Source organism: Rhinoderma darwinii, chromosome 5 (assembly GCF_050947455.1).
Source record: "Rhinoderma darwinii isolate aRhiDar2 chromosome 5, aRhiDar2.hap1, whole genome shotgun sequence".
In the NCBI taxonomy this organism is placed as follows: Eukaryota; Metazoa; Chordata; class Amphibia; order Anura; family Rhinodermatidae; genus Rhinoderma; species Rhinoderma darwinii.
The window spans coordinates 324,260,752-324,282,946 of NC_134691.1; the positions used below are offsets into that span (position 1 = coordinate 324,260,752).

The 22,195-nt window shown below is 42.7% G+C and overlaps 1 protein-coding gene across 2 annotated transcripts in view; it reads left to right on the forward strand.

Moving 5' to 3' along the window:
• Positions 1–21,181, forward strand: part of CFAP69 (cilia and flagella associated protein 69) — a 46,748-nt gene extending 25,567 nt beyond the window's left edge. The window contains exons 11-23 of one of the 2 annotated variants that reach the window (XM_075827619.1): positions 1,646–1,767; positions 2,141–2,357; positions 2,528–2,692; positions 5,133–5,251; positions 5,950–6,068; positions 7,566–7,647; positions 10,412–10,604; positions 11,872–12,009; positions 13,248–13,324; positions 15,567–15,764; positions 18,012–18,098; positions 18,384–18,488; positions 19,967–21,181. In XM_075827619.1, the coding sequence (XP_075683734.1) occupies positions 1,646–1,767; positions 2,141–2,357; positions 2,528–2,692; positions 5,133–5,251; positions 5,950–6,068; positions 7,566–7,647; positions 10,412–10,604; positions 11,872–12,009; positions 13,248–13,324; positions 15,567–15,764; positions 18,012–18,098; positions 18,384–18,488; positions 19,967–20,113 (1,769 nt within the window). In that variant the 3' untranslated portion in view covers positions 20,114–21,181. The remainder of the gene's footprint in view (positions 1–1,645; positions 1,768–2,140; positions 2,358–2,527; positions 2,693–5,132; positions 5,252–5,949; positions 6,069–7,565; positions 7,648–10,411; positions 10,605–11,871; positions 12,010–13,247; positions 13,325–15,566; positions 15,765–18,011; positions 18,099–18,383; positions 18,489–19,966) is intronic. The other variant, XM_075827620.1, reaches the window with a different exon arrangement.
• Positions 21,182–22,195: the final 1,014 nt, after the last annotated feature.

Consider the following 22,195-nt stretch of genomic DNA (forward strand, 5'->3'; position numbering starts at 1 on the left):
GACTCTCGGCAAAGGCAGTCCTGTCAGTCTCGTCATAAATAAGTCCGAGAGCAGAAAAGAAACAATCAACGGAGGAAAGTTCAGGGGCGTCAGGAGCCAAGGAGAAGGCCCACTCTTGGGGCCCTTCCTGGAGCCGGGATATAATTATACCCACCCGCTGGCTCTCAGATCCTGAGGAATGAGGCTTTAAACGAAAGTAAAGCCTACAACTCTCCCGAAAGGAGAGAAAAGCCCTCCGGTCCCCTGAGAACCGGTCGGGCAACTTGAGGTGGGGTTCAAGAGGTGCGGTGAGGGGAACTACCAAGGTAGCATCAGGCTGGTTGACCCTCTGAGCCAGGGCCTGGACCTGTAGGGAGAGACCCTGCATTTGCTGAGCCAGGGTCTCACGGGGGTCCATAGTGGTGTCAGGGACCAGGGTAGACTAGGTATGGGCTTGTTATTATGTAATGACCGGGGGGTAGGGAAACGGACAAGTGAGCCCTAATCTACCCGCCACTCTGTCCCTGCCTACTTGCAACGACCCGCCCTAGGTGACGGGGTACAACTGGGCGGCGGTCCCTGCACTCAGTAAGTGCACGACAAACACGACAAACATACAAGGGAATACAAGCAAGGGAAAGGGGCAGTTGCCCACGGCAACACCGTGAGCAACCAGAGTGGTGAACGAGCCGAGTCAAGCCAGGAGTGTGCGAGGTACCAAACGAAGAGCAGAAGAGTAGTCAGTAAGCCAGGGTCTGTATGGAGCAGGAACAAAATAGAAGGAGCTGTAGCTGGGCCAGGAAACCACACGAAAAAGAATAACAAGCAAGGAGGAACAGGAAATGCAGGTATAAATAGACAGAGGGCGGGAGCTAGCTGAGTCTGGCCAGGCTGCGATAGGCTCTCCCACTCCTAAGCCTGCCAGCCTGAGTGGTGGAAGCTGGAGTCAGTCTCAGGGATGTAGATTCAGGTGCTGACTGATTAATTAAGGGAGTTAACCCCGAAGCTGTGCCTGGCAGATCCTTTACAGATATATTGTATTACCACCTATCTTATAATATGTCATTTATGAGCTATCCATTTATGCCAAAATGAGAATAAATACATTTATCCAAATAAATGTTAAGGGGTCTGATCTGGCTGCTCGTACTGCCACCAATCTGGAGAATGGGGTGTCTGGTTCCCAATTCTCTCTGGATTTATGGACGCGCGTCTGCGATCACTCCCTGGAGTGGAGAGTATCTTCATAAAGTGTCTCTCTCTCGAGGACCTGGCATGTCTGTACATTGCACAGACAGCTCATTCATTTTAATAGTCACCATGTAATGCTTTATTTCTTATGTGGTGACGCTGCAGGAGAAATGAACACTTGCTGTCTGGTGTCCCTACACATTACAGCTGATCACTGGAGGTCACAGGAGCAGGAACCTCGGTGTAAAGTTTATTTTCAAGAGACCCTTCTAACAAAAAGGGATTGCCCAAAGTGGAGAAACCCTTTAAGCAAACACAGAAGCAAATGCCAGATCACCCCTAGTCCTTTGATAGTTTTCCAGAAGATCCATCTGGACTTCTGTGATCTCCCACATAATTGCATATATCTTTCTAAAATATAACATTAATAATCTTTCTGCTGGAAGCAATGCATACTTACGGTTTCTTTCTTCAGTTAAAAGTCATAATCCATTAGTGAAAAGTTTAAAACTTTTACATAACCATGAAGACTTTGAGATGAAGAAACTTCTGTTCAACATGTTGGTGGTGCTGTCTAAAGATTTGTCAACAGTCCAGGTGAGGAATCCTTATTACATTACATTGGGCTAGTAGATTGTCACCATATGTGTGATAGGTCTAGTTCTAAATAATAATTTTAGAAAATGATGGACCAAACAATACATTTTTTTTAAAGAGACATGAAAAGGGTCTTAAGTGTACATAATATTATTGACATTCGCAATCCAGAGTCCTGTAGAGGGAGGTTATGGCCTTCCCAACCTTTCAGTCATGCATGGAGTAGACCAACAGAGAGGGCCTCTATCTTATAATGGATGAAGGACTCCTTGATCTGTACCTATAGGCACGTGAAAATCTTTACGTTCATTCTATTGCTCCTGGAGTCAGTCATACTGCCGTGTAATAACTCTTTGGTTTGTGTCATGTCCAGTTGCTCTGTGATGGAAAGGTGGTCTTAGCCCTTTTTAACTATGTCAAAGCAAATGAAAAACATGGAGTCCATGACTGGCCGGCGGCACGTTTTGAAGATTTACAGCTACACGCAATTGCTACATTGACTTCTGTGGCTCCCCTGCTGGTGGAGGACTATATGACCTGTCAGGGAAACACACGCATTCTTCTATTCCTGGAGTGGTGCTGCAGCCAAGGTGAGAGCATTTTATTGGGTGACCCCTGTTATATGGAGTGGTGACCAAATATGCGCACTGGCACCTTATACAACTCTATAGGAGATACGGAAATATTTGCAATGATGGATTTCATATTGTCACTTCCTTACAATTAGACATGCAACAAACTTTTTCTTTCTTTATTTCAGATGCATTCTTTGGCCAGGGCAATTGTTTCCATGGTACTGGTGGCCGGGGTAACAAGCACGCTCAGATGCGTTACAGCCTGAGACTCCTCAGGTCTGCGGTGTCCGTAGGGGATGAAAGTGTAAATCAAGATCTTTGTGACCAGGGAGCAATTAGTCAGCTTCTAGGTAATGAACACACAGTTCTTTATTCATGGGTGTGTTAAGAAGAGTCATATATGTAATACATTTACGCGTTCTGCTTGATATCTATGACATAAACTTTTGGAGCTAAGTTCTGTCATGAAATAATTATGTAAGCACTCCAGTGACTTTATAACTATAATGGAGGCGACCAATACTGTTCCTGAGAACTTACCTTCAAATGTAAAAATTGGCCATATAATAATAAATCAGACGTTACAGCAGCAGCCGCCAACGTTTGGTAAAATGTCCAAATTGGTGCGATGGACATTTTTGCCAACATTGAGACCACGAATTGCAGCCATATTGGTTTGATTTAGCTTCTTAGTAAATTGTCAATTGCTATTGAGCATATGAATGAGAGAAATGAAAGTGCGGCACTCATCCTTTTGCAAATCTTCTTAACTTTATTGTGTCATCTTAGCAAGGGTAAAAGCATTACAGGGAGGACAGCTAGTTGTAGGTTACAGCCTGTTTCGCGCTGGAGATCGCGCTTCTTCTTCTTCTGAAGAAGATGACACAATAAAGTTAAGAAGATTTGCAAACGGGTGAGTGCTGCATTTTCATTTCTCTCATTCATATTATACTACAAGATCGTCTGTTTTTATGCTGAGCACCGCCCGAAGTTTGCTTAACCCCTTAATGACCAGCCTATTTTGGACCTTAATGACCAAGCCATTTTTGACGTTTTTCCATCGTCGCATTCCAAGAGCTATAACTCTTTTATTTTTGCGTCGACATAGCTGTATAAGGTCTTGTTTTTTGCGGGACAAGTTGTACTTTTTAATAGCACCATTTTGGGGGACATATTATTTATTGGTTAACTTTTCTTAACTTTTATTTGGGGGGAAATAGAAAAAAACCTGAAATTTCGCCACTCTTTTTCGCATCTTAAATCTACGCCGTTTACCGTGTGATATAAATAACACAATAACTTTATTCAGCGGGTTGTTACGATTGCAACGATACCAAATTTGTATAGTTTTTGTATGTTTTACTACTTTTACACAGTAAAAACGCTTTTTTTTCAAAATTATTTGTTTTTGTGTCTCCATATTTGAAGAGCCGTAACGTTTTTATTTTTTCGCCGATGCGGTTGTACGAGGGCTTTTTTTTGCGGGAAGACTTGTAGTTTTTATTGGTACCATTTTGGAGTAGATGCGACTTTTTGATCACTTTTTATCAAATTTTTTTTAAGTCAGGATTCACAGAAAACAGCAATTTTTCCATAGTTTTTTATTACATTTTTTACGGCGTTCACCGTGCGGGTTAACTAATGTAATAGATTTATAGTCGGGGTCGTTACGGACGCGGCGATACCAAATATGTGTAACTTTTTAACTTTATTTTGTTTTTTTAATAGTAAAGCATTTTGTAAGGGGAAAAGCTGGGTTTTTCATTTTTTTCACATTTTTTTTTAAATTAACTTTATTAAACTTTTTTTTCACTTTTTTACTAGTCCCATTAGGGGACTATAATATGCGATTCTGCGATCGCATTTATAATACACTGCAATACTTTTGTATTGCAGTGTATTACTGCCTGTCCGTTTAACACGGACAGGCATCTGCTAGGTCATGCCTCCGGCATGACCTAGCAGGCATTCATGACAGGCAGACCTGGGGGCCTTTATTAGACCCCCGGCTGCCATTAGAGACACAGACACTCGGCGATCGTATCGCCGGGTGTCGGTGGGAGAGAGAGGGAGCTCCCTCCCTATCTCCAAAACCACTCAGATGCGGTGCTCGCTATTGAGCACCGCATCTGAGGGGTTAAACGTGTGAGATCGATACTAATATCGATCTCACCCGGCAAAGCAGGCACGCCCCCAGCCCTCAGCTGCCTCTGGCAGCTGAGAGCAGGGAGATTTGACAGCTCCCTGCTCTGTTTACTTACTTATTACGTAAAAAGTCTATGGCATCGGAATAAGGCCCGTTAGTGACCGACGTAGAAACACGATGGGCCGGTCACTAACGGGTTAAATGAGGAAACCCTGACTCCACTTGAATCTATCTGCCTGTTCCATGCTGTGAGGATTGAGAGTGGTGCCGACTTCCCTCTACTGTGCTTGCTATTGATCATGCTGACAAAATGACCGTAGAAGAAGACAATTCAAAGGTGACAACCAATATGGCTGCACCTCCTGTTCTCACTTTGGGACTCTGCAACGATACAGAAAAATGTCAATATCATAAGCTGCCGATTACCGGATGTCTTTTTAATCACAAACAGATTTTTTTCCTTGCTGCGATTATCACAAAATGACGGCAAAAAATGCAGCGGTTATGCAAAAATTTGTGGCAATAATGCTAAAAAAAAACTAGTTTGCAGTAATCGCAGCAGAAAAACACCACAGATCCGCCATGTGGTAAGATTTGTTGCTAAACTGATAAATTCTTCAATGTTAATGTGTTTATGTTTTCAGGAATACTGAAGAAAACAATGGCTGGTGCCGAAGCAAATGATGACGTTGTCCTACTGGAAATCCAGTGTGATATTCTCTTCATTCTGTCATCGGTTTGTGACACTGATCTCCACAGAAAGGTTTGTGTGTTCAATTTATTAGATGTAATGCAAGGAGGAGCCTCATCATTAGTGCAATGAATACTGGTGTTTCTATTAAAAACCTTATTATTTATAACACGTCATATAGTTCACATACATTAGAGCCGTATTCTCCAGCTGTTGTAAAACTGCAACTCCCAGCATGCACTGAGAGACTCTGACAGTTTTGCAACAGCTGAAGAGGATTTTCCATGCCACATTTTCCTTTTTTAATATTTGCCATTTGTGCTATTTTTGCCATCTCATAAAACTGGTCACATGACCTGAATAGCGCTGTCTCCCTGATTCCAGCGCTGTTTTTCTTTTTTTCCGTTCCAGAGATATGGCCCACTGTTGTGTTGGCTCCATCTATGCTAATTTGCTGGAGTTAGCCAACAGGGCGTGAAGTACCCTCATGCTGCCTCGCGCTGATTGGTTAACATCAGAGGCAGGGAAGCTAGCTCCACCCCGTTGGCTAACGACAGCATATAGGGAGCCAACATAACAGTGGGCCATATCTCTGGAACGGGGGGGTCCATTAAAAAAAATTAAAACCGCTCTGGAATTAGGGAGACAGCGCTATTCAGGTCAATTTAACAAGTTCAACTTATATGACCTAGTGACAGATCCTCTTTAAGAAAATATTGATAAACCTTCCCCATTGTTTGTCCTTATTCCCGTCTGTTCTGTGTCCACAGGAATTGTTTGGCTCAGAAGGGGTAGAGGTGGTCCTGCACTTTCTCAGAATGGACCCTGCAAGGTTTTACAGTGGATTGGGTCACAATAAACACATTTTTTGTACTCTGGACTGTGTTTGGTAAGCACTGCAAACCAGATAGGTGCGGATTATCAAATGTTCTGGATTATCAATTTACTTGCAAGGTTGGAGAAACTACAAGAAGACAATCCAGAACAACCAAGGGCACACACAGGGGCATTCTTTCGGGTTTCGTCATGTCATGTCCCCATACACTGTTTTTTTTACATGTTCTCAATTTAACTTTATTATCTTTTAATTGTTATTTAATGTGTCCACTGACTGCGGGAGCGTTTGAATAGATTTCATTTACACACAACCATATTTTTCATCCATCTGTAAATACTGTCCGTAAATACGGATGAAAAATACGGTTATGTGCATGGGACCTAACAGTATAAGATTTTATATCATCTGGACTTTGCCACTTCTTATATGTCCGCTATTACATGATGTTGGACATGTTTAGAAATGTCCTGTTCACAAATTCATTGAGACATCATAATGGTATAATTAACGCAAATAAGCGACACAACTGATGTGTTTTGTTTTTGCATCATCCCAATAACATCAGTGACTAAAATGCTGTAATTTCTAGTCACCACCAGGTGTCAGTATTACACAGTTTGCAAATGTACTCATGGCCTTTACTAGGTAATCCCTTCCTTCCCTACCTGAGATACCCCCCGGAGCTAAAGAAATATGTCAAACATACAACACCCAAGGCCCCATGCACACGAACGTGCTTTTGCGGCTGCAATTCCCACGAAAATCCACTGGAGAATTGCGGCCCCATTCATTCCTATGGGGCCATGCCCACGATCGTGGTTTTCACGGTCCGTGCATGGCCCAGGAGCCCGGACCGCAGAAAGAACGGACATGTCTTATTACGGCCGTGTTCGGGCTCATTGAAAATAATGGCCGCAGGCATGTGCATGGCCCGCGATTTGCGGGCAGCTCGCGGCTGACAGTCCGCTGCCAGCCGACCCTAAAATCACGGCCGTGCACATGGCTACGGTCGTGTGCATGAGGTCTTACATGAAGGAATTTCCTAGACATGTACTGAACATACATATACACTCCATAGGAGAGTAGGCTTAGCGTTGCATTTTCTGCATCCCTACTTGGTGACGTTACAAAATTGGATCAAGTACTGTGGTATATTCCCTATATCATTAGTCTTGAACCTGAGGCTCTGACTCCAGCTGTTGTGAAACTACAACCGCCACCAGCATGCCTTGACAACCGCAGGCTGGGAGTTGTAGTTTTATTTCAATTAGAGAGCAACGTGTTGGAGAACACTGTCCTTTAGTGATAAAGGTGGAATTAGGTTTTAAAGATGTTGTCCGCCATGGTCCTCCTTGTTATAGCTAATGATCGCTGATCTGTTTGTGAATAGGAGGTAGCCCCTAAACATAAGCAAATGCTGGAAAAGTCAGTTTCACACTAGTGTAATAATACAGGGCGCATTGACGCTCGTGTGAATTGGCCAAACACAGGTTTTGAGCTGAAGCTTCCTACATTTATATATTGATTCATGTTTTTTTTTTCTTTTAGGTCTTGTATTATCGGATGTTTCTCCTCTGAGGACTTCTTTCTTGAAAATGAGGGCATGTTTATTACTCTAGATTTATTAGCAGTAAGTATATGAGATGTTATTTTGCTCACATATTTGCAGAAAGGGAATACATTGGCGTTGCTGATAGCAGGCAGTTAGTAATTTTATTTGATTTTCCTAAGGATGCCTTCACACATGACATTTTGATGCAGCAGTTTTTTAAGCCACAACCAGGAGTGGATAAAAAAAAAAGTGGAGAAGCAGAATCTTTCCAATATACTTCACCTCCCTTTACCATCTACGTCTGGAATTGGATTCAAAAACGGCAAATACTGTGAATCCACACTTACTGCCCACGTGACAGCTGATATAGTTCATAAGACTGTGTTCACATCTGCATCAGTGGCTTTGTTAGGAACCTCTGTCGCAGAACCTGTCCATAGTACCAGAAAAGCTAGCGTAGAATGACAGACATCATTATGGAAACCCAAAAGAATGCATTAAAGTCAGTGGGTTCCATCAGGCGACGTTGGTATCTGTCATGCGACGGATCCGGCCCTTCCGTGTTTTGTTGTTCTGCTCCTATGAGGGAGCAGAACGGAAAGCCAGAACGTAGATGTGATCAGCTATAAAGCACCCGCATACAATAGGGGGCAGTACAAGCAGACACCGAAGCCTCACCTGCAAAACTCCTGCCTTAGCAATAGAGCCTGTCCTGCCTTTTCTGCAATGTCTCTGTAATGACGGGGTAAGGAGACAGACAGGTGAGCCCTAATCTACCCGCCACTCAGTCCCTGCCTACTTGCACGACCCGTCCTAGGCGACGGCATACAACTGGGCGACGGTCCCTACTCTCAATGCGTGCACGAGAGACAAACAGACAAGGGTACACAGAAGCTAAGGGAAATGGGGCAGTTGCCCACGGCAAGACCGTGAGCAACAAGAGTAGTGAACGAGCCGAGTCAAACCAGTAGTGTACGAGGTACCAAACGCAGAGCAGGAGAGTAGTCAATAAAGCCAGGGTCAAAAATGAAGCTGAGGTCAATAGTAAAAGCTGGAACGGCAGAGCCAGGAAACAAGAGAGAAATCACAGACAAAGACAAGAAGCAAATTAAGGTATACATAGACCGAGGGCGGGAGGTAGAACCGTCTGGCCAGGCTGTGATAGGTTCTCCCACTCCTCAGCCTCCCAGCCCGAGTGGTAGCAGATCGAGTCACTCTATCAGACCTAGGAACAGGTACAGACTGATTAACCACGGGCGTTGATACAGAAGCTGTGTCTGGCAGATCCTTTAGGCTGGGTTCACACGACCTATTTTCAGACGTAAACGAGGTGTATTATGCCTCGTTTTAGGTCTGAAAATAGGGCTACAATACGTCGGCAAACATCTGCCCATTCATTTGAATGGGTTTGCCGACGTACTGTGCAGACGATCTGTCATTTACGCGTCGTCGTTTGACAGCTGTCAAACGACGACGCGTAAAATGACTGCCTCGTCAAAAGAAGTGCAGGGCACTTATATACATTATATGCAGGACACTTATATACATTATATGCGGGACACTTATATACATTATATGCAGGACACTTCTTTCAGACGTAATTTGAGCCGTTCTTGATTGAAGTCAATGAAGCACAGCTCAAAATTTACGGCTGTCAGAGAAGCCTCGCAAAATACGAGGAGCAGCATTTACGTCTGAAACGAGGCAGCTGTTTTCTCCTGAAAACAGTCTGTCTTTTCAGCCGTAAAAGCCAGTTCTCGTGTGCACATACCCTTACAGTTTCTCGCCATGAGATTGAAACTTTGAGCAGAAAAGCTGATGTCCTTCATAAGTGGAGCTGACATTTACAGAGGATGCGTCATATGTCTGATAGGTGGGGGTATCACATGTGGGAACTTAAGATTTGGTTCTGTTGCGGTAACAGTCACATAGACTTTAAAAGAGAAAGCAGAGCACATGCCGGCCAGCTCTCTTCTGTTTTTCTCGGATGCCATTTTGCTTGGCACTAGAGAGTTGGGGACCCTCATTTTCCTGATAGGTGGGGGCCCCATATACAGAGGAAAAACTCCATGCAGATTTGAGGGCATGCTGTGGATTTTAAAAGCTGCAGCATCATCTTCTACAGATTTGTTCCGGATTTTGCACAGATTTCACCCATTGTAATACATGCCAATTTTGTCACAGATTTCAGACCAGAGCGGCACACAGCCTAAATGTTTAAGGTCGGAATGCTACTTTAATACTGAATGCCTGTGACCATGTCCTATTTGACACTAGAAGACCATGAATGACAAAGTAAATAACTTCTCTGCTATAGTGGCGTCGCCAACGCTGTAGCAGCCACAGTGGCTGCTAGCAGCACCGCCGGCCATGGGGGCTCGTACAATTGGGCGCATGGGCACCCTCATGCCCGGTGTCGCCGCTAGCGGCCTCTATGGCTGCTACAGTGGTAGCGACACCACTGAGGGAAGAAACAAGCAGGGGAAGGAAGCCAGCGCAGCGCCCCCTTCCACCTGCCGGAGAGATGCGCCCTATGCAATGGCACAGGTCGCACACCCCTAAGGCCGGCCCTGTACTGACGGGTTCAGTGTCAGCGGGTCTTGCATGTCTCTTATACACAGGATCGAGCTGTAATCCATCACATCTAAGTTATGGATAACAAATATTGGCCATTGATTTGTCTTTTTCTCTATCAGTAAAAATTTATATTTATTTATGGGGAAGCTGGGTGACAATAAGCATGGCTTCCACTGGACATATCACTCTTCCTAGAAATCTCATGGTAAATACCTATATTACAACACTCAATTAACTTACTTTACTTTGTTTTCTTCCTCTAAAGCTTAATTTGAAGAGCATGAATAATTTGGTGCTTGGAATACTGGTAGAATTCTGTGATAATCCGAAAACTCTATCACATATAACAACTTGGCGGGGAAAAAATAATGAGACAGCCCCGAAAATGCTAGTTCATTTATGGAAGCAAGAGGAGGAGGAACTAGGTGTAAGAAGAGATAATTACGGGCGTATTATTGGTGAGTATAGTGGGTCTATCATACAATAACATGCAAATAGTTTAATGAGATTTCTTTCACTATTCTGATTACTATATTACTGGTAAAGTAAGAAAAAGAAAGGGGTCAGCACTCCATTTTTGTCCATGTCAGGCTTAATGCCACTGTGGAAATTGTAGCAACGTTCCGGGCATGGACACTTCATCAGGCCTTGTGCGTTTAGCACAGATTTAAAAGATAACATACTGGTTACCTGCAGCTGCCACTAGAGGGAGCCGAGAAGCTTACTGAATACATGAGTTCCAAGCATTACACTATGCAATAAGCTCCTAAACTCCCTCTAGTGGTGGCTTTAGGTAACCAGCATGTTATCTTTTAAATCAATGTCTATGCAGGGAATTTCAAGCCTCTGAATCGAAAAAACAATGCTCCGACTGCTATAAGAATATATTGAGAAATTAATTAACACAAAGTTTTTAACTTATTTTTCTAAAAAAACAAAATGATATGCAAGGATGGACATTTAATTAAGGTAAATAATTAATAGTAAATATTCCTCTTAATGGTTTATTGTACGGATCGGTAACAGAGAATAACAGAACATACATCTGTTTATGAGAATGATTTACCCAAACGTTTAACCTCTTACTGAATGTGTCTGCAAATCCCCTGATCCTACATGCATAGCAACATTTAAATCCCTAAAATCTGGACATTTCTGCCCCAGTGTTAACCTGAATCGATCTGTCCCGGGCAGAGATTAGTCATTGTCGCCTTACTGAAATTCTATACATTATATTGTTACATACAAAGACTGTTCCAACTGTGATTGTTTGGCCCTGTTCACACAGAGTTTTTTGCAGGCAGAAAAAATCTGCTTCAGAATTTATTCAGGAATTTTGAGGTATATTTTGAACTACCTGCTTGTATCTTTCCGCTTTTTTTCCCCGCGGCGTTTAAAGCTAATGCAAGGACCATGGGCAAAAGATGCAGCGAAAAACACTCAGAAACGATGACCGCATGTATTTTCTGCCTCCCATTGATTTCAATGGGAGGTCAGAGGCGGAAAACGTGGCAAGAAAGGACATGCCGGTTTTTTTTTCCACGAGTGGCCAAAAGCCATCCTGGGAAAAGAAACGCCTCTGCCTCGCATTGAAATAAATGGGGGGCGATTTCGGTCGTTTTTGGCGCTGATTCCAACGCGGTTTCCACATCAAAATCAGCGCCAAAAAAATCACTGTGAACTGACCCTTATTCTGATCTACTGTATACATATTAAAATGAATAGATGCGAAGAAACCACTGGTTGGACAGTTACAGGAGGATCAGGAGGTCACCCCGATGCCAGCCAGCAGCTTCAGCATTGCAATTATGGAGGTGGCTGAAAATATCCGAGCTAAAATTTATTCTGTATTTTCGAAACTTGGTAAGTATGGGAACTGCAACATGGCTTGTATGTCAACCTAAGGCCTTATTCACACAAACGTGTTATACTTCCGTGCTACGCGCGTGATTTTCATGCGCATCGCACGGACCTATTTTAATGAATGGGCCGTTCAGACTGTCAGTGAATTTCACGCAGCATATGTGCGCTGCGTGAAACGCACAACATGTCCTATATTTGCCCGTGTTTCGCGCTGCACGCACCCATTGAAGTCAATGAGTGCGTGCAAATTGCGCTCGGCACACGGAAGCACTTCCGGATGCCGCGCGTGATTCGCGCAATAGCAGTAAAATAAATTAATGAAAACAGAAAAGCACCACGTGCTTTTCTGTTTGCAAACATAAAAACAGAGTGTCATAATGATGGCGGCTGCGCGAAAATCACGCAGCCACGTGCCACATGCTGATGCCACACGGACCTTTTACGCGCGCAAAACGCAGCGTTTTTTTGCCCGCGCAAAACGTACACGTCCGTGTGAATAAGGCCTAAAGCATACTTTCCACTATGAATCCATGTTTTCTGCAAACATGGTATTGAATGAACAGATACAATACCTATTTATCGTTGTCCTTGACTCTTTGGAGTTTGGTTCAGCCTGATGGACACGGTGTATCCAGATAAACACCTGACATAACGGACCCTTCACACGTTCCATTGAAACAACAGTCATGTGAGCGGCCCCATTAAAATACATTAGTCCGTGTGATGGTTGTTGTTTTAACGGCCGTCACACGGACGAGATACACGCTCGTCTGAATGAGCCCTTAGGCACTAGAGGAATTGTGAAATCTCAAGAATTTACAGTATATAATTAAATATTTTCATTATTCTTTTCCACCAAATGTGTACATGGCTTTAAAGTCCATAATCTGCAGCAAATTTTCACCGAATTGGCTGAAAATTTAGAATTTTTCGACAGATGCTGCTGTTGATTTGCCACAGATTTTCCAATTCAAAGGGTGAAATCCGTGGCAAATCCGCAACATTCAGACATGCTGCGAATTTTCAAATCCGCGCCGTACCCGCAAATTGGCATTAGAAATATCTACTACGCGTGAATAGGGTTTTGTAAAACCCCATTCACTAGGATTGTACTGTAAATTTGTTGCGGATTTTAGCTGTGGAATCCGCACTGACATTTCACAATAATCCACGTCTGACCCTTATAGCTACAATTGTTGTGTCGGTTTAATAGAATAATCTTCCTTCCTCCTTTTTAGGTTTTGAAAATTTACCAGGTTTATCTGCACTGGACTACGTCACACTCAGCGTCATTAGTAGATATCTCGATTTTAAGGTGAGTATTAAATACATTTTATGTTTAAAGAGTTTTCACGCCATAATCATTGATAGACGTGGCTATGCCATCAATATCTGATCGGTGGTGGCCTTACTGCCGGATGTGCTTGTGTCGGACTTGCAACACAGTGTCATTGACTTTAAGGGTATGTTCACACGGGCTATTTTCAGCCGTTTTTCAGGCTGTAAACACCCCGAAAAATGGCTGAAAATGCGGCGTTCTGTTCCCACGTGGCGTTTTTTATGCAGCCATTTTTTAAAAACGGCTTGGTAAAAAAACGCCTCATAAAAAAGTGCATGTCACTTCTTGAGCATTTTTTGGAGCGGTTTTTTATTGACTCAATAGAAAAACAGCTCCAAAGACGGCCGTAAAAAACGCTTAATGCTTAAAAAACGGCTGAAAATCAGAGGCTGTTTTCCCTTAAAAAACAGCTCCGTATTTTCAGCCGTTTTTTGTTAAGCGTGTGAACATACCCTAATGCAACTACACTGCAATTCCTGACACAGGTTTGGGTAAGGAGGTGCTTTTTGAAAAAACAGCTGAAGGTGGCACAACCCCTCCCCTCTGTATCAGTCATCTTCTAGGGAAGTTCAGTGGTCAGGCTCCGCTACATTTGGGTTTACACTTTGGCCCTGTTCACACTTTTTTTTTTGCAGGCGGAAAAATCTGACTCAAAAATACTTACCGTGTTTTTTGCCGCGTTTTTCTAAACATTTGTCGGCCGCAGCCATTGAGCGCCGCAGGCAAAAAACGCAGCGAAAAAAGCTTTCTCTTCCTCCCATTGATGTCAATGGGAGGTCAGAGACGGAAGAGCCTGAAGAGAGGGCATGACGCTTCTTTTTACCGCAAGCGTTTTTTTCTGCTCGCAGGAAAAAAAAACTCCTCCGCCTACAATTGAAGTCAATGAGAGTTGTTTTTCGGACGTTTTTTTAAGCGGTTTCCGACGTGGTTTCCTCGTCAAAAACAGCGCCAAAAATCTCAGTGTGAACTAGCCTTAGGCTAGATTCCCACAAACGTCTTAAACGTCTGTATGACGGCGTTGAGGATAGGCCATCAATATCTGATCAGTCGGGGTCTGACTGCCGGGACCCTAGCCAATCAGCTGTTTTGAAGGGGGCCGCAGTGCTCGTACGACCGCGGTTTTCCCTTTATTCTGGTCGCTGCTCACACAGCAGTAGCGGCGGTTCACAGTATTACAATTGAAGTGAATGCGAGAAGGCTGTAATACTCTGTAATACTTGTCTGTGATTCACAGTGTGAGTAGTAAGGGAAATTAAGGGGAAGCAGCGCTCCTACGAGCGCTGCGGCCCCTACAAAACAGCTGATCGTCAGGGGTCCTGGGAGTCGTACCCCGACCAATCAGATATCGATGGCCTATCCTGAGGATAGGCCATCAATTTTTAGGGACTGGACAACCCATTTAAACACCTGATTTTGGGCACCAAGAAAGATTGACTCAATTTCTGAAATACTTTGCTATCGTTAACAATCATTGCGCTTATCTTTTATTTTTAGTTTAGGTCTGTATGTTACTGATGTCCGTTCTTCCCTCTATTCTTTTTATTATTTTTATTTAGGGGAAAACAGCTCCTGATTTTCAGACGTTTTTGAAGCCACTCGCGATTTTCGCTACGTTTTTTACAGACGTTTTTGGAACTTTTTTCAATAGAGTCTATGAAAAACCGCTCCAAAAACGCCCAAGAAGTGTCCTGCACTTCTTTTTCGCGGCCGTTTTGAAAAACGCCCGTCGGAACAGAACTCCATTTTTCCCATTGAAATGAATGGGCAGATGTTTGGAGGCGTTCTGCTTCCGATTTCTCGGCCGTTTTTCGGGCGTTTACGGCCCGAAAAACGGACGAAAATAGGCTATGAACATACCCTAATAGTAAAAACACTATTCAAAAAAATATTCCAATAAATATCTATCTATAATATTGTGTGTTTAGTTTTACATGAAACCCAAAATGATGTGGGCCGTGTCTTGTGGTACTAGGGCTGCAGGGTGCACAGTTTTGACCATGAATCACAGTAAAATCATGGGATTACCACTGTGCAAGGTGCAATGGTCGGACTTCTTGCAATGGTCACATGGTCACTTTTTTCATATCGAGAAATAGTGAAGTTGAAGTATTAGTCGTGTCGCCATAGAGCACTAAATGGTCACTTTTATTAGTGTGAGAACAGGTGTTTTTTTTACTATAACTGATTTTATCTCTCTCTATATTTGATGTACTTTAAGGTTGGAGAAGTTTGGAGTGAAATTAGTTTGGAATTAAACTCTGAAAATATTCGACCAGTGACCTCCGATCAAGAAGCTTTGGATGTTATTGAAAGAGCTGCAGAAAATATCAGTAAACTTGTCGCCACTCACCAAACCGAAATGATCGAAAATCATCAGCAAATGGAACTTCTGGAAGAACAGCAAAAATATGCAGAGGTGAAACTAAACTTATTAAACCAGTCCCTCAATAATGAGTTATTCTTCAACTAGTAGAATTATGAATGCAGCTGTGTGTATGAATGGGGAAAACGATATAAAATATCTTAAAAGGGTACAAAAACAGCAAAAGTAACCCAACGTTTATGTCAATTTAAACTTTGAGGTATAGTGTGAAGGATTTCCCTGACACAGCTTCTGTGTCGACGCCCATGGTTAATCAGCCTGCATCTGTTCCTAGGTCTGCTAGAGTGACTCGATCTGCTACCACTCAGGCTGGTAGGCTGAGGAGTGGGAGAGCCTATCGCAGCCTGGCCAGACAGTTCTAGCTCCCGCCCTTGGTCCACTTATACCTTCATTTGCTGCTTGTCCTTTGCCTGTGATTCTCTTGTTTCCTGGCTCTGCTGTTCCTGCTGTTACCATTGACCTCTGCTTCATATTGACCCTGGCTTGACTGACTACTCTCCTGCTCTGCATTTGTTACCACGTACACTCCTGGTTTGACTCGGCTCGTCCACTACTCTGTTGCTCACGGTGTTGCCGTGGGCAACTGCCCCACATTCCTTTGCTTTTGTGTTCCCTTGTCTTGTTTGTCTGTCGTGCACATATTGAGCGTAGGGACCGTCGCCCAGTTGTACGCCATCGCCTAGGACGGGCTGCGCAAGTAGGCAGGGACTGAGTGGCGGGTAGATTAGGGCTCACCTGTCTGTCTCCCTATCCTGACATTACAGATAGAAAGGAAAATAATGCTTTATCTATTAGTATTAGAATGCTGCATGAGAACAAGTATCGCAACACAGCGATTTCTTACTGATTACAGAACGCCTTTTTTTATTTCTTAAAGGGAACCCGTCACCAGCATTTCACCTATTAAACCAGCAATACCTGGTGATAGTGGGTGAAAAATCATTTTTATGTAACCTATAATTATCTTCTTATTAGCCTCTGTAGCTTTAGTATTCAGTTTTTTAGTGTTCCTGTGTCGTATGCTAATGAGCATAAAAGAGTCATATCTTCATTCCTCGAGCCTTTCCCAGTTAACCCCGCCTCCTTACTTTTGAATGACAGCTCCTCACCTCCCACCAGCACACACGAAATTCCGCACTTGCGCATCGATGTCTTGTTCTGGTGCGTGAGCACAACGGGACACCATAGCGGCGCATGCACAGTAACTAGATTTGAGGCCCGGACGAACCAGGGAAGGGTGTTGGACCATACATGACAGGCTCATGCGTGCTATCCCAGACGAGATTTCGGCATTCAGGGCGGGCCAGTTTTCGGCAGTGGGCAGGCATAAGAAGAGGAACGATCGAGACTGCTGGATTATTACCATAAAAGGCACAAAATGTTTGCAGACCGTTATTTACGGTCGGAGGAGTTTAGGAGCGGGGATAACGGCAATGAACTTTTGATAGTAGCGGCCAGCGAGGGGTGAGTAGAGTTCAATAGCTGAAATGCTGGTGACCGGTTACCTTTAAGGCATAACACACTTGTTTTTAGAGGAACACTTAACATGGAAAAATGCTAAAAAATATAACTATTCCTGCAATTCTCCCTTAATTTTATATATATATCAGATCAGCCATTTCCCCCCTCCTTTTCCTCACACTCCTGTGTCTGGCTGTAAGATAACTGGCTGCAGCAGGAGCCTCCCCCCTCTGCCCTGTCTGCAGTAGAAGGATTGTTTAAGCCCCGACCCCTTGTCTAAGCACTGCCCCCTCAGCCATTCACCAGACAAAAATGGAACAAATCATCAGTAAATTAACCCGTGTTCTCTGCAGGATTTCTACAGGAACATGCAGCCGTCAGATCGCTCTGATGGCGTAGATCATAAGGGGGAGACTGAGGAGAGGACCCCCATTGATAGCTTCACAGGGAATTCCTGTGACGCAATCAGGACCCATACCTTGAAGACCCCAAGGGCTGTCTGACCGTATTCCCTGTTGTTGAGAAAGGGCCCATTTCAGGTTGGTCTCACGACCATTGTAATGGGTGGTGAGAGCCTGCACAGGAATGTGATCTGCATGGAAGCAGGTGTTGTACTCGAATCATGAAAAATGGATGGGGGCCCCAGGACCTCATGTTGTAGCTGGTTAGGATTGTGGTGGTGTCAAGCAGCTCCTGAAAGGGGCACCATTTTTATCATTGCTAATTGTGAATTGAACCAACACTATAATACATACAATAATATTGTTCATTTTTAATAGTCACTACCTGTAATAAAACGACATTATGTTTCACTCACAGATAAAAGTAAACCACAAGCAGCGGGAAATAGTGATTAAATCCTGGGATAATTTCCTGGCAAGGACATCAAATTTTGAAGCTTTAAAGGTAATGGTCTTATATTTGTTATTATATATATTATAAACACACACCTATGGCCAACCTAAAAGCCAGTCAGTGGTACTTTAGTGCTATTGATTATTAATCTGAAGTACCCGGTAACTTAATGACATAAATAAAATGTACTTTCCTCTAAATTTGTCTGCCGATAATAGTAAATGTGATAGTCCTCCTCTGTGTAGTCCAACAGGAAGAAACACTATGTCAGCTATATATGAGTCTGTTATTTACTTGAATATTACTATATCTTTATGTTTTTCTATCTATTTTTAGAAGGCAAAACGACTTCAGGAAAAGTCAATTGAATCATCGAGACCTAAAGCAAGACCACAGAATATAACCGTCCACTCTACTCAAATCCCTCACCTTAATACTACGGTAAAGTAAACTGGAGCTATTTCTACAGAAAAAGGAGAAAGTATAAGAATATGTTCACACGTGTCATTAATCCGTTTTTTTGCTGTGTTTTTGTTGCTTTTTTTTAAAAAAGACGACGAAAAACTTTTCCCAGAATCATAAATTGTCACCTATCCACAGGTTAGGTGATAATTTTCTGATCGCTACGAACCCCCCTGCAGTGAGGAGGAGATTAAATGTAGCGGTGGTCGAGCATGTGCCCAACGCCTCATTACTGTCTATGAGAATGACCGAAACAGTACTTGGCTGTTTCCGTCACTCCCATCAGAATTTGAATGTAGCGATAGTGCGAATGCTCAAACACCACTCCATTTAATCTCCTCCTTACTGCGGTCGAGCAGTGAGGGTGATCTTTGGGTTCGGCACCCCCGTTCTTACGATCGGTGGGTCCCCCAGCCATCAGAAAATGATCACCTATCCTGTGGATATGTGATAATTTATCATTTTGGGAAAACCAAACTAAGGAGGTTTGACGTGCCCACATGGATGATGCCTGAGTCCGCGAGGTGGTGTTGACAGGGTACAAGATATACCCATGGTGCTGTGTCCCCCCATAAAGCACCAAAAAATAAACTGACAACACCACGTGTGAACATACCCAATATTTAACAGGCACTGGATTGTCATTGTCATGTACTATTATATTGCTCTGAGATGAAACACTGCAGTGCAGTAAATAACAGAGGACAGGGTTTGTTTGGTGAATGCTTCCATTATAAAGTAAGAACTAAAAGTATCATATCATTATGTTGTATTTAGTGTTTAAAGCGTCAGTCCATCGTTGTACACAATGTTACAGTTTATATACACATAAAATCTATATAAAAAATAGCCTAACTTTGTAAATACATTGCATTATTTATCTTGTAATGATCCTGAGTCACAGCCTGTATGATAGCCCAGTGTTACATTCACAACTCTGTTGGTTGTCACTGGAAACGGTCAACAAGCTTGCTGACAGACACACCCCTAACAGATTGGCTGAGCTCCTACAATGTTAAGAGACAGTAAGTAGTTATTTTTTTTGTGAAATCCCTGAGTAGATCCAAATAAAGGAGTGGTGTGTGTGTGTTTTTTATATACACACACATATATATATATATACCCTCACCGATAACTAGAACGTGAGTGCTGTACTTGGTTTTCGTCGGCCCCATAGACATTGAATGGAGCGGCAGCAGCCATGCGTGACCGCTGCCCCATTTAAAAGCCTCCTCACTATGATACATATACCATGTGTGTGTATATGTGTATATATATATATATAAATATATATATATATATAGATACATACATAATCATAGGGAAGTTAACCTCTAATTAAATAGCAGGAGCACCAGTGTACAAACTGTTGATACATTGTAAATAAAAATGGTATAAAAAGTTGATGCTTCCTTAACAAACATTTGTAAATTAAAAACTCATCAATTGTTCTGTAGGTTGCTTGTGGCCCGGTTGTGACTGTGGAGAGCACACCATCTAAACTTACAGGCGGTCCTCTCGCTGATACAGAACTTGCCCTCAAGAGGGTTCCGATTCGGGGAGGAGCCCTGCAGAAGACCAAAGGTGTGAAAATGTTGGACTAAAGGAACAAATAGGAATCTCTTCCAGTAGAGGATTCTATGTACAGATACACTTTACTGCACGGTCTAGAAGTCTTAGCATGATACATAGAGTACATTTATTAATGTCCATATGAAATCTCTTCTACAGCAGTGGTCTCCTATTCTAAGCTAAGACCCCCCCCCCCCCAGCAGTTAGAAAACTACAATTTAAAGTCGATGTCTACTTTTCCCAAAATTTTTATTGTCCCAACACATCTAAAATAAAAAATGAAGCAAGAACAAAAGGTTTTAATTAAAATGTTTTACCTGTTGTGTATACAGCTACTATGCAGACATACAGGTTTCTATTTTAACAGACTGAAAATAAACCCTGTATAGTCTCATCCTGCCGTCATACTCCCTAACTTTAGTCCTCATTCCAATGTACATTCGGTAGATTAGCAAGAAGTAGCAGACAGATGGAAGGGAGTATGACTGTAGGATCTGACTACAAAGGGTTTGCTTGTAGTCTGTTACCATGGAGACGAATATATAAGTATAGCAGCTGTATACATAAAATAATGTAACATTTTTAATCAAGACTTACAGAATTACATGTTTTTTTTAATTATAGAAACAATGGGATATTAAAAGAAATTGGTTGCGATGGTGCACATAGACCTTAAAGAGGTTGTCGCATTAAGCCAACTTCTTTCCATATGCCCAATTAGGGACATAGAGGTCTGCTCTGGTCCCTCTTCTATATTGGCCAAGCAGTGGCTTCCGGTCTGGGGGGCTGCAACCATGTGTTATGTGGTCACCTATTTATTTGAATGGAAACCATGTAATTCACTTTTTCTACTGCAGGAGAAATTTTAAGCTGTCTGCACCTTCCCCTGGGCACCAGCAGTTTCTAAATTATAGCAGTAGTTTTCTAAATGGGACAATCCCTATAAGGCATGCTGGGAGTTGTAGTTTCACAACTGATGGAGAGCTATAGGTTGGCGACCACTGTTATTCAATAATAGAGGTTCTGATGTCTGTGGATAGCATTATTTCCAGGTTTGATCAGTGTGCTTAATTTGAATAAAAACTCAATGTTACTTTAAATCATTTGTATCATCATTTTGTTTATAGTGGATTCATATTTTTAGAGCACATAGTAGACAATCTAAAAAAATGTAAGGCGCAATTCTGACAAATTGAGAAGTGCCATGAAGCGTACATAGAAGTGTAGACAATTACCATTACTATGATCAGAGGTCCTTCTAAAGCCTCAAGTAGACGCCATGATTGTGCTTTAATCCGAGGAGTATTCATGAAACAGCAAATATGCACAGATGTTCACTACAATCTGTCTGTCATCTTGCTGCAAAATTTTACAAAAATCATTACTACATAGGAAGATGTCACTAACCCGAAATCTAACGACATGCTACAAGTATAACAACCGTCTGGCAAGTGAACACATTTTGATTTTATATATACACTACCGTTCAAGAGTTTGGGGTCACCCAGACAATTTAGTGTTTTCCATGAAAACTCACACTTATATTTATCAAATGAGTTGCAAAATGACTAGAAAATATAGTCAAGACATTGACAAGGTTAGAAATAATGATTTTTATTTCAAATTTTCTCCTTCAAACTTTGCTTTGGTCGCTCCATTTGCAGCAATTCCAGCATTGCAGACCTTTGGCATTCTAGCTGTTAATTTGCTGAGGTAATCGGGAGAAATTTCACCCCATGCTTCCAGAAGGCCCTCCCACAAGTTGGATTGGCTTGATGGGCACTTCTTGCGTACCATACGGTCAAGCTGCTCCCACAACAGCTCTATGGGGTTGAGATCTGGTGACTGCGCTGGCCACTCCATTACAGATAGAATACCAGCCGCCGGCTTCTTCCCTAAATAGTTCTTGCATAATTTGGAGGTGTGCTTTGGGTCATTGTCCTGTTGTAGGATGAAATTGGCTCCAATCAAGCGCTGTCCACAGGGTATGGCATGGCGTTGCAAAATGGAGTGATAGCCTTCCTTATTCAAAATCCCTTTTACCTTGTACAAATCTCCCACTTTACCAGCACCAAAGCAACCCCAGACCATCACATTACCTCCACCATGCTTGA